The 12,462-nt window shown below is 46.5% G+C and overlaps 1 protein-coding gene across 5 annotated transcripts in view; it reads left to right on the top strand.

The window, feature by feature from the left end:
• The first annotated feature begins 5,934 nt into the window (after positions 1–5,934).
• SEC14L5 (SEC14 like lipid binding 5) overlaps positions 5,935–12,462 on the top strand; it is a 42,939-nt gene continuing 36,411 nt past the window's right edge. For 2 of the 5 annotated variants that reach the window (XR_007504568.1, XM_049791821.1), the window contains exons 1-4: positions 5,935–6,032; positions 6,473–6,561; positions 9,523–9,626; positions 11,547–11,622. Coding sequence is in view for 4 of the 5 variants with exons in the window: in XM_049791821.1 (XP_049647778.1) it covers positions 11,560–11,622 (63 nt within the window). In the remaining variant the exon portion in view is untranslated. The other 3 variants (XM_049791824.1, XM_049791823.1, XM_049791825.1) reach the window with 3 other exon arrangements.

The raw sequence follows: 12,462 nt of genomic DNA, 5'->3' as shown, positions 1-12,462 counted from the left end.
ACATAAATAACCAGTCTGAAATTTTGGTTAAACTTAATTTCATAGCTCAGGGTAAATTAAATCTTTTGAATGCGTGCCTCAGAATATAAATTAAAGGATTTCTTTTGAAAAAACCCATAATTCTTCAGACCACTCACAAGGAATGTTCCAGGAAGGAGATAGTTTCAAAAAATATTAATCTTGGGATACCCTGTGGTTAATAGCTTGTTCCCCATTGCTCTCTGTTTCAATGGAATGATAGTAAATCCTGGTGTTACTTCTGGGTTTAGCCCTATGGCTTTGTTCTCATCTCGTGTGTTATATAGACAGGGCAAAGAAGACAGGTAAGAAGTGTACACAGCAAAATCCAGTCTCACCAGTTTGGTCTGCCCTGTCTCTGGAAAAACATCTCCAGTCCCCCTGGGGTTAGTATGGCAGATACCAATCTGCTCCTAGCAGTGTGCCTTCAAAAGCATTTGGCCAGAGGTTGCATCCTAGAGAGATGTCTCCAGCCACTGCTTGCCACACTTGCCAGAGAACAGTACAAACAAGACTTTGGGAAGTAGCAGGTCTTCAGCTGTACTGTATCCTTACATATACCCAACAGCACTTGAGAAACCTAATAGAAAAGGCACAAGTTATGGGGAAAACAGAACTATTTAGGCCAAACTTTAATCTTGCGGAAGCCAATGGGAGTTTTGCTACGAACACCAAGAATCATGGAATTTTCTCAAAATACCAGTATTGAACTCCAGCTCCCTGAGTGCTGGAAAGGCACAGCCCAGTCCTGTCCCAGCAGTGATCTGAAAGAGAATATGGTTGATGCAGCTTTCATAGTCAAGTGATTTGTATGTTAGTGTCCCAAGAAAGAAGATTTTGTATGGAAGTATCACAGTGAGTGAAGGCTCGGATGAGACAAGCCTGACAAAGCATAAACATTGTGCAGTTGATGCTAACACATGGCAAAGGGTGGAAACAGCAAGATGATGACCCAGGGCTGCTGTATTTTGTGTATCCTGAGCTGTCTGCTAGCAAAAGAGCTGTGAAGTTATTAACCTTTTAAAAAGCCCAGACAGTTCTGTGCTCTCAGCTTACTGGCAACCTCTTTGGAAAAGAAATCTTCCAGATTCCTATCAGCCACTGGAGATCCTTGCTCGATGCAAATATTGTGTGCTTTCCAAAGCAGTCGTATTTCTTAGCTGGTTTCCATTATTTTCTTTGAATTTATCCTGTTCCTTTTGCCTTTGCTTCAAGCACAGAAAACTTTCCATTCTCTATTAATAGCATTGTTACCAACTGCTACCTTTTCAGAGCAATGTTGAAAGCTAAGATACGACAAGAGTTGTGCTCCTGGAGGTGATGTTGATTTCAGTGACCCAGAATAACAAACCTGTGTCATGCTTTACTCCCAGGCAAGTGGAATTAGGCAGAACTCAGCAAGTCATGGGGTGAACGTCTCCTCACAGAGCCACCAAGAGGCAAAAAGGGAAATGCATAAAGGAACAAACAGTACAGAAAGAGAAGTCACAGAATATGTCATTTAAACAGAATGCATTTTATTTACACAGGGCCTGTCTAGCACTCTTGCAAAAAGCTGAATTCTATTGTAATTTGCGGTATTATAGCTTGCTTGTAAGGTTGTGGAGATGTGCTGCTGTCGCAACGTGCTGTATCTGTCTAAGGGAGTCCCAGTACAACTGAACAGAAATGAGGAGGAGTATTTCTGATAAAAATGAGTCCTGCGTGGTATCAGATCTTTCCAAGTGGATAAGATGGAAAATGGCAGGTATTTTATGAGCCACCGGTGAAAATGCACAGTCCCTGTAAGTGGACATAATAGACCATGTTCAACACATTGCATGTGTATAAACTCATAAAGATGGATTTGAAGAGCAACAGCGTGGTCAGCTGTTGACCTGGAACCTTTAGGGGTTAAATATCACTGATGGTTTTATTTTGTATTTTTCTTATGCAAAGCAGAAATTCAGTTCATAACTGTTGGTGGGTCAGAGGCTGGGAGACCTCTTTCCCTAATGAAATAAAACAATGTATGACTGCCCAACTACTTTAACAGCTGCAGAGTAAGGGAAGGTTGGGCAGGTAGCCACCTAGGCATTATCTTGAAAGGTGAATGTAGCAGAGAGCCATTAGCACACTGTTTATCTGAAGTCTGATGGGTAAGGTAACTGAATCTGCTGTAAATGTGCTGCACTAGAGCTCATTAGATCTCCAGTTTCATCTCTGCCACTGATCTCTGTCTTCTCACTGTGTGACCTTGGGCAGCATGTTTCATGTCAGTTTTGCACCAGAAAAAATGGGACTGACAGTATCAGCTTCCTTGAGTGGCATGGGGAAGGCAAAGCCCTAGGGACCCAGAGGATATGAGGCACAACCTTCTGGCACAGAAGGATCTGGCAAATAGTGTGGCACGATGTACTGCTGATGTGCGTTTTCCGTGAAAAAAGCCTCAATATTTTAACTTTTGCTGGCTCTCAAAACAACAGACCCAACTTTTGCTTAGCTTTCACGAAACAGAGCTAGGTTAAGTGCTAAAAGGTTTCTCTACAGAGATGCAGAGGTGAAAGCTAGCCCTGAACGCTGCTGTGGAGTAGACTGGCATGTCTGTTCACAGTGCTGGAGGCTGCAGAGCCTCCTCTTTCTCCTGGCTCCACTCAGTGACACGGGCTGGACTGAAGCCCAGTTCTAGAGACTGGAAATACACTTCCATGCCACTTTAAATATGGCTCGAAAAACCAGGTGAACTTTGCTGCTGAATTTTTAAAGAGTTTCTTTAATGTTTAAACAATGCTGATTTTCTAAGAGTTGTTGAACACGTGAAAGAGGGCTGGAAAGCACCTTAATGTGACAATGCAGAAAGGGCTGGGCTGGCTGCAGGATGCTGCCTTTCCACTACACCGTGATCTTTCTCCTGCACAGGGCTGAGTCTACCCCAGCACCTCCAAGGCAGACCACAGAATTTTCTGCCCTCACTGACTACAGCTTTGCCACAAACATCCTTTGCAGCTTCTTTAGAGGTCAGCTGCTTTCATAGTAAGGCAAACAGGAGTAACAACACCATGAACAATCCCTACAATTATTTTTTTTCTGCACGTGATGCACCAGCTCACTTGAATTTCTGTTGAGTTTTTCAAATTTATGCCCACAGATGAGGCATGAGAGGAAGAGAGAGTTTGCAGTGAAAAGCCACCAGTAATGAGGGAAGTGGAGGCTGAATGGTATCTCCAGAGCAGATGTCCTTCCTGGCAGGCATTCTACTTTCTAACTGCAGAGACTGGCAGCAGTTCCCGGGCTGGGTGGCTATAGGGTGAGAACTTCTCTCTGAGCAGCTCCCACAAGAAATATTGAGGGCTGAATGCCAGCCCTTGAGGCAAACACCCAGGCCTTGTAGGTGGAAGGATAGCAAGAGACTTCACAGCCCTTGGGAATGCCAGGAGAGAGTTGGCTCTGTGTCAGGGGAAAAGGTAGCCTACCGACACTGGAAAATACCAAGGTGACCTTTTGGCAGCAGGAGAAAATATATGTTGGAAAACGGGAATTATAGTCAGGGCTGCTCAGGAGAGGAAAGGATGGGATGTTACTCACCAAAATCTCAAGCAGCTTTTATGACTAGCACAAAAGGAAAACTATGGCAATTATGTCACAAAGTAGTAATGGGCTGGTGTAAGCTTTGTAGCAAGAGGGTGGAAATAGTATTTTATTTTTTCTTCTGTTTTCTCTGAGGAAATTTAATGGTGATTGAGGAGTGGGCGAGAAAGACCACTTCTCTGAAAAAAAAAGTTTGCATTCTGAATGGGAAAAGACAGCATTTATTTATCCAGTGAATGTAGATGTTACAGGCCTTGGATAACTTTGTGGCTTTTGATGCCTGGCTGTTCTGTGAAGGCCTCTAGGAAAAGCTGCCTGCTTTGACTCCGTGGGCTGCAGCCTTGAGTGCTTTGACGTTTGACTGCCCTGTGGTTTTGTTGTTTACAGGGCAGTATCAGGCTGGTCTCCTTGGTCTGAGATAGCAGAACATTTCAGGAAATATTGCTGATCAGAAATAGGACTGCAGCTTCCTGAAATGCCTGCCCAGATAAGGGGACACTCTACAGCTAAAAGTGATATGGAGACAGGAGAAGAAAAAGCACCAGTAAACGTGAGTGCGATGTTTTTCAATAACATCACGCAAAATGGCATCTGGTCCCTAGGGAGTTCTTGAAAGGAGGCTTTGAAGGTGCAAAACATTCCCAGGCTGGTATCCCATATCCCTCTCCTCCACCACTCCTTGGTGTCACATGGTCCTCCTGCCCCAGGACCATGCGCCTGCTTGGCAGCTCTGCCACCCTGAAGCAACTGCAGCATGGGCATCTTTTCCTCCAGTAGAGCCATGTCCTCAAGGACCCTTGCCAGACGGTGACAATGATCTGCTATGGCCTCTTTCCCCAGCACATGGCTTGACGAACAGGGTCCACTCTCACCATGCACTCCGAAGCACAGGGCAAGTGCAATCTCCCCAAGGTTCGCTGTGCTGGTTTTGGCTGGGATAGAGTTAATTTTCTTCATAGTAGCTAGCATGGGGCTCTGTTTTGGATTTGTGCTGGAAACAGTGTTGATAACACAGGGATGATTTCCTTACTGCTGAGCAGTGCTCACACAGAGTGAAGGCCTTTTCTGCTTCTCCCCCCGCCCCACCAGCGAGGAGGCGGGGGGGGGCACAAGAAGTTGGGAGGGAACACAGCCAGGACAGCTGACCCCAACTGACCCAAGAGATATTCCAGACCATCTGACATCATGCTCAGCATATAAAGCTGGGGGAAGAAGGAAGAGGGGATGTTTGGAGTGATGGCGTTTGTCTTCCCAAGTGACTGTTAGGTGTGATGGAGGCCTGCTTTCTTAGATTCCTAGAATGGGCCTGCCCATTCCGATGGGCAGTGGTGAATGAATTCTTTGTTTTGCTTTGCTTGCATGCGCGGCTTTTGCTTTACCTATTAAACTGTCTTTATCTCAGCCGACGAGTTTTCTCACTTTTACCCTTCAGATTCTCTCCCCCATCCCACTGTGAGGGAGGTGAGTGAGGAGCTGCGGGGTGCTTGGTTGCCGGCTGGGGTTAAACCACAACATTTGTGAAACAATGTATAGATTTGCAAAGATGATGGGAGAAAAAAAGGCTGAGAGGTGAGAATGTACTCCCGCGTCATCCTCGATACTCGACCGCTTAGCTGGACAATCGCCTTTCACCTTGTCGGGAGAATTCAGTTCTGGGAACATTTGCTCAAAGTGTGAGCTTGCAGCTGTATAGTAAGTCACGTAATAAATTGAATCTCCATACAATGCAATGATAAAGAGTTTAAGGACGTGAAAGCCCGATGCACCTCGTGACGAGCAGGGTTGGGTCTTGTTTGGGAGCTGTGGCTCTGCCTCCGCCAGCCCAGACCCTGAGCGGGTTCCTCCTCCTCGAGGGCAGGTGCCAGCCTCGGACGCTCAGCCTGCGGGCCGGGATGAGCTCGCTGCCACGCACTTCCCCCTCTTTTAAGTCAGATAACAGTCTTAAGTTAAAGCCTTCTACAGCTGTTGAGTTACCGCCGTTCGGCCTGCTGGGCCTGGCCTGCGGCAGCAGCCTAACGGACAGCGAGCGGGAAACGGCAAACCCTGTGGTAAACCCTGTGGTAAAATCCCTACGGCGGCCTCGCCGCGCTCTACCAGGCCCTCGCTCCTGCCCAGGCCCCGCCGCGGGGACCCGGCCCGCTTTTAGCCGAGGCCACCGGGAAACCCCGGCGGCGCCTCAGCTCCGCGCAGCGACATGGCGGCGGGCGGCGCACGTGCGCGTGGGTGGGGCCGCCGTCCCGCCCCCGTCCCGCCCCCCCCCCCCTTTCCTCCGTAGCACAATGGACAGCGCTCTGCGGCGCCGCGCGGGGCGGGGCGGGGCCGGCGCGCGCGGCGGGGCGGGGCCGGCGCGCGCGGCGGTTGAAGCGGCGCGTGGAGCCGGCGGTGGCCGTTGGGGTCGGGTCCGCCGCGCTCGGTATGGGCCCGGCCGGGCTCCGCCGTGTCCCGCGGTGAGGAGACGTGGGGCGGGGAGGGCCCCCTTCTGCGGGGGGTCCCTCGGGGCGACCGTGGGTGGGTGGGTGGGTGGGTGGGAGGGAGGGGGCGCGAGGCTTTTCCCGGCGCAGGGGGGCTGAGGGGCGGCCGCCGTCCCTCGCCATGTGCCCGGGCCCTTCGTACGGCGGCGGAGCCGAGGGGGGGGGCGAGGGGACCGGTGAGTGGGTGTGGGGGGGTGCCGGGAGCCGTTATCCGTACAGCTAAGGGAAGCTGAGAAGGAAATTTTAGTCATAATCTTGTGGGGATTAGGGAGGGAGCGGGTGAGAACCTGAGTGGCGGTGAGCGGCAGGCTCGAGCTGGCAGGCTGGCTGAGCATTGCTTCAGGTTTACTTAAAAAAAAAAAAAATATTCTTCCAAACCCACGGTTTTAAAGTTTTCTGGTTTCTGTCCTACTTAGAGGAAGTTGGATAAACGTTGGATCTCCTCTCGGCGAAGGCTGGCGGTGGTTTGCTCCAGAGCGGGCTCACCAGCAGCGTGGAGGGAGCAGTGAGTAGGACCCCAGCTCCTTTTGTGTGAGAGAATCAGCCTTATTGCTGGCGTTGCTCCGAAGAGCTTGGCTTTCTGTCTGCTGAGCTCTCTCTGGGTGTTAAAGTTTAAAAAAAAAAAAAAACAAAAACAACAAACCACCCAAAAAACTGGCACTGAAGTATTTGTAAACTCAAAGGCTGGCCCTCGTAAGTTGCTACTAAATGTATTGATGTATTTGGGTCAGCTTCTATATAAAACCCCACTGGCTTTAGGGCAGGGTTAAACCAAGCATGTGCTGTTCTCTGGGTCACTTGGCTTAACTCCTCCAAGTAGTAAAATCGGCTTGCAGGCAGTGAGAAGGGAGTTGTGCTGATGGCACCGCTTGTCTGATTGGGCTAATGAGTGAGCCTCTCTACAGCATACCTGTGTTCAGAGAAAATATGACTGCAAACTTTACTTGGGGCAAGCTGAAATGGTTTTTGTGCTGGTGCTTTGTTGCAGTCAAGTGACCTACTGACTGGACATACTCTTCTTTTACATGTTCAGCTGAAGCATGTCTCCATTCTTAAATTGAACTTGAGTATTTAACAACTGACTGTAGTGTTGATGGATAAAATGGCATAGTATGACTCCCTATGGAGTAGCAAGGTGAGAAATGAGGGGCTTTCCTTCAAGAAAGCTTATCTACTGCTGCAGGTTGGCAAATACCAGGGATTTAGTATGCAGCTGTGTGTAAAAGGTCAGTGGTGGTTCTTTGGTGAGAAAATTAACTTATGAGATGAAGGTGTGGAAGTGTGAGTCATGGAACTTATTTTGCTACATACATGGAAGAAACTGCTAGCTTTACAAGGCTTTGAGAGCAGAATGCTGTATGCTGTTGCTTTTTCTTCTTCCCCTCTCGGCCAAAGAGACTGTTCCTTATTGTGTTGTAAAGAATGTGTGAGTGTTGTTGTTTGAATGTTTGTGTTGCTTGTCTTTGATTATAATCCGCAGCAAGACTCCAGGCATCTCTGCAAGGTGTACAGAGCGGTGCCCAGGCTCCACAGTAGTGTGCTGGCTTGCAGCCCTCTGTGCTGCTTCACCCCTGCACCATAGGTGTTTCTCAGGGGTTAAGATGAAGTCTTGCCTGAGAAGATGTCTGCTTCTAAAAGATAGTAAAGGCTTATGTTGGTGCTGTTCCACTTTGAGGCTTCCTTCTATCAAGCTATGAAAGACTTGTTCCTGAGTTCTTATGTGAAAGAGCTCTAATAAATATCCTACAGCTTGGTACCATCTTATTATTATATGTGTAAAGCATCAGCTACTGTGTCAGCATCTACCTAAGTGAAAGGCATTTCAGGCAGAGGAAGTGTCACACACCTTTCTCTCCACCTTACTCTGTAAGTGGGGAGGAAAGACTACAGCCCTACAGTGTCCTCCTTTTTATAACTGGAAGTATCAAGTTAGCTGGGTGCCACAGCTGGCTTTCACATGTTGTAATAGTATTTGAGGAAGTCTGGAATTCTGCTATTTTCAGCAGTTCTTTGCCAAAAACAAAGCAAAAAAACTGCTCAGTAGTTCTCTTCCAGCTGAAAAGAAACCACCACAGGTGGGAGAGGTTAATAAAGTCACTTGCTGCTGAGTTTCACCATCCAACAGGCAGCTCTAATGTGGAAAGAGCTGAATGAGTTCATACTAGCCTGGATGAGAAGCAGGGGTTGGGGACTTTGATTCAAGGCTTTATATATATTTAATATATAAACTCAATTTCTGATTTCCAACCATCTGGCTGTATTCTGTCAAGAAAGCCTCTCCTACAAATAGTAGAATGAAAGTTAAGTATATGGAAAACCCTTCAGGTACATACTGCATGATTCTAAATAATGTGGAAACATGTAGTTGATATCACTGCCTCTCTTCCCTTTGCTGTGTGTGTAGTGATGTGTATTCCTCATGGGAGTCCTCACAGTCTCCATCCCTGGCTAGTATGTAGTGGTAGCTTTGCATGCTGTGTACACACCACTTCTTGTTAAGAATTTGCCATTTCTCTGAAATGTTACCTAAGTTACAGCAGGGAAATGCATGTGCCATCAGGGGTTTATATCCTTCCATTTCATGTCCCCTTCCATGCTCCCCTTCCCCTGGTACAGTGCCAGCTGGTGTATCTCAAGCTTATAATTAACTCTCTGCCTTCTAGGGTTTGGTTCATCTGTGAATTGCTGTATGGGTTGTAGCAAAAAGGGGTACGTAGGCCAGCTGGACTCTGCAGGGAGCTGCAGGCTGTTGAGTGTCTGTGCTGTTGGCACTGCTGTCAGTGTGTCATGGGATGCTTTGTGAAATGTGGTAGCTGCCACTGTTTTCTGTGTTCAGGTGTGCTATTGAAACACTTTTAATATCTAATTGGGATGGCTAAAGTGATTATTAGCTATACATGCTGCTTCAATGCATTGACAGCTCCAGTCTCTGAATTTTTACAAACCATGCTGGGCTCGGCCAGCTGGAATCATGCTCTTCCCTGGTGTTACCCAGTGAATGGCTACAGGTCTGCCTCTAGCTGTGGATTGGGGTTTCTAAGTGATCATGCTGCAGCTGAGTGAGTCACTGCTCTTCAGCTGAGCTGTGTTTCCTAATATGTGCTTTTACCCAGATGCAAATACAAAGTAGAGCAGGTAGCCTGGGCTGCTATAGAGGCTGGAGTGGTATGATGGATGTTTAAGAAGCAGACATATTCTGTAGTTGTGTAGTTTCTCTGTTTTTCTTCACAAGGTGGTTGAACATGTCTGTTTATAACTTGATTGGAATACATGAGATGATTTTAAAAATATGTCTGTCTTTTTGGTTCTAAAGCTGTATGAGGATGCATGTCTTTAGCTAATACGGCCCAGCTGCCCAGTGGTAACTGAAAAATCTTACGTCATTATCAGTGCTGATCATCCGCCTGTATCTTTGTGCATTGAGCTACCTTTCACTGCCTTTTCTTATTTTATTTTTTTTTCCCAGGAGTCATAGCTGGAGTCCCTCTTGCTTTGAGAAGCAGAATGATTGTCTTGCAGCTCTGTTTTGAGGAGAGGGCATAGAAGGTCTGCCACTGCACTTTCCTCAAGGTATGAAAGGTTTCTAGGGCAGGTGTGAATTATCAGCTGTCTTTCTTTCCCAGGCTCTTTTTCTTGATCTTGCCTCAGCTAGAGAAACAGGGGGTAATAAATCTGTGGCAGTCAGGTGCTGCAGCTGCCAGGGAGCAACAGATCTGTCCAAGAAGCATGGTTAAGGCTGTTGAACTATAGCTTGTGCCATCCTGTTGTTCTGTTGCTGGTGACTTTGTTTCTGGGCTGTGGGTGATGCTAGACTGACTGGTCTGTCCTGAGACTTCCTCCTGTGGAGGTCCCTGACCCCCTCCTACAGAGGTGCAGGAATTCCTGGTGTAGCAGGTGAGGTCAGAACAGGGAGCAAGATCACAGCTAAATACGTTTGATGAGGCTTCTTTTGCTATATTTGCACTTACTCGGAAGGTTCCTGCACAGCCTAGGTATCGCGCTTGCATAATCATATTACAGCGTTGCGTTACAAGGTGCCCCATGCCTCTTGGCTCGGGTATCTGATATGTGATAGCAGCCCGGGCTTTCTGGGTGTTTGCTTGTCCCTGCTCTGCTCACTTCAGTTTGAGTTGGATGCTCTGCTGATGCATTCTCTCTGCATTTACTTGTTCTGCGTGGACTGGCTTTTAGTACCAGTAAGACTTCTAGAGATCCAGCAAATCCTGAACATTGCTCCTTGGGTAATGTGATCCTCTGCAGAGTAACTGTCCGAATGCGAGACCCTTCTTCTACAAAAATTCCCTGTTCCCAGGTACTCAAACTTTTAAAGTCTTTTTCCCCTCTCCCTTGTTTAGATTTTATTGTGTAATGGCATTTTGCAGCAGCCTTTCTGAGGGAGAATCTGTTGCTGTCTGCCTTTTAATTCATGTTTTGCCTCCATTTTTGGGCTTAAAATGTCAGGGATAAGTTGTCTTAATGCTCTGACTGTTGAGTTCAGTGCTACACAGCGTCATGTTGCCGAGGGCTGTGTCTGCTTAGCTGTGGAATTTGAGTGGGGTGGAATCAGCACAGTGTCTCAAACCAGCCATCCAGTCTTTTGTGTTTCTGATGTTCATAGATGGTATTAATAGGAGTGATACAAAGGAACCTAAAGGAATTGCAGAAAGCAGCCTAATAACCTTTTTTTAAATGGTTTATGTACTTCCTTGAGATGCTGGTTATTTATGCACATTGAGGGTTAAAACCCCAGCAGGAGAGTCTGAGGGAGGAATCCTGATGAGAACAGTGAGAGGTGGCTAGGAGAAATGAAATGCTGAGAACGGAATTGTTTCCATTGCATGCAGTTATTTCCTCAGTTCAGCTGGAAGCAGTGGGCATCCAGTCAGTGGGATGTGATTGCTAGCTTAGCATCAGGCATGTTCTTTAAGCATGCTGTTTCCTTTTCCTTTCTTTTAGTGTATTTAAACAACTGAGTGCTACTTTGTGCACAAAAGCTTTTAAAACACCAAGATATGGGAAGCTGTGGAAGCTTTCAGCAAGGGAGATTTTGTGTAATGATTACAAACGTAACGCAGAAAAGGGGGATAGAAGAAAGCATTGCCGTTTAAGCTTTGCAAGGCTCCTAAGACAGGCTCCTTCTCCAGAGTACAGTTGATTCTGGCTTTACATCTCTGTTTTGTGCTTTAATTATTGTGTGTTTTGCTGGACCTCTAAGTTGAATTTACTGCAGTAGTGTTGGGAAGCAGCAAAGGATACTACTGTGTGTTGGACACAGCACTGGACTGGGACTGCAGAGACCTGTCTTGTTCTGTCTCTGCCACTGACTTACTAAGCTATGCTGGGCAAGATACTCTACCTACTGTGTCTCCTCCTCTCTATTTGTGAGAAAGAGTTAAGGCTTCTAGTTAGATCTGTCTGTGAAAATTGCTAGAATGTATTGTGGCATTTGGTGTAAGGGAACTAAAATTTTCCAATTTCTTTCTATTACAGGTGTGTAGTAAAAATGGTGCAGAAATACCAGTCCCCAGTTCGAGTCTACAAATATCCTTTTGAGCTTGTCATGGCAGTGAGTAATACTCAGCATTTTTACTTCTCCAGCTGTTAAGGGCTGCAACCTCAGGCCAGTGGGAGGTGGGGGACTGCAGTTTTGGCTAGCACGTCTTTGTGGCAACCTTATGGGTATGTTGTGGGAACAGAGGTTTACCTCTCATTATCTTTTTGTCCTTTCTTCAGTTTTCCATGAAAAATAGGAATCAACATCTCAGTGTTTTAAGAGAGGCAGTTTAGCCATTAGAAGGGAAAAAACCCAACAAAACCCAACCTTCTATAATTACTCTTTCACAAGGAAGGAAAAAATTTTGACATTCAGGTAGGCAGGGCTGATTTGTGGCCAGATGCTGTCTTTGCCTTATCACCAAATGCCATTCAGTTTAGAATCTCTCTTGATATGATCCCAATCAGTGTTGTAGGATGTATGTATCTAGAACTTGATTCTAAATCATACCGAGCTTTTTGATTTGGTTAAAAGCTAGAAATCTTTGGAAAAACTCTTCCATATTGTTCTTCCCTGTTCATTCCCTGACTGAAATGTTGAGACATCTCTCTCAAAATGTTGTTATTTTCACAAGGGGCTTGAGGGCTGTAATTTAAGTTCTTTTGCTGGTGATGCAGATAGCTGATGTGACCACAGCAGCTTTCTTAGGTAGAGTTTAAAGACATTTATGATATTCTGGACTTTGTCACAGCTCTTCAGGGTGTGAGTCAAATATCTTTCTGAAAGGTTTGCTGTTTGCATTTCAAGGGCAGCACTGAGCATTTGGGCATTTATCCAAAATACTTGCTTATAGACTTTTGCAAGGCTTTGTTTTGTAATCCGTTGGGCATTTCAGTCTACTGTAGGGATCCC

This window comes from Accipiter gentilis, chromosome 33 (genome assembly GCF_929443795.1).
Source record: "Accipiter gentilis chromosome 33, bAccGen1.1, whole genome shotgun sequence".
Lineage (NCBI taxonomy): Eukaryota > Metazoa > Chordata > Aves > Accipitriformes > Accipitridae > Astur > Astur gentilis.
The sequence above is the reverse complement of the archived record's forward strand: the minus strand, read 5'-3'. Positions and strand labels throughout refer to the sequence as shown.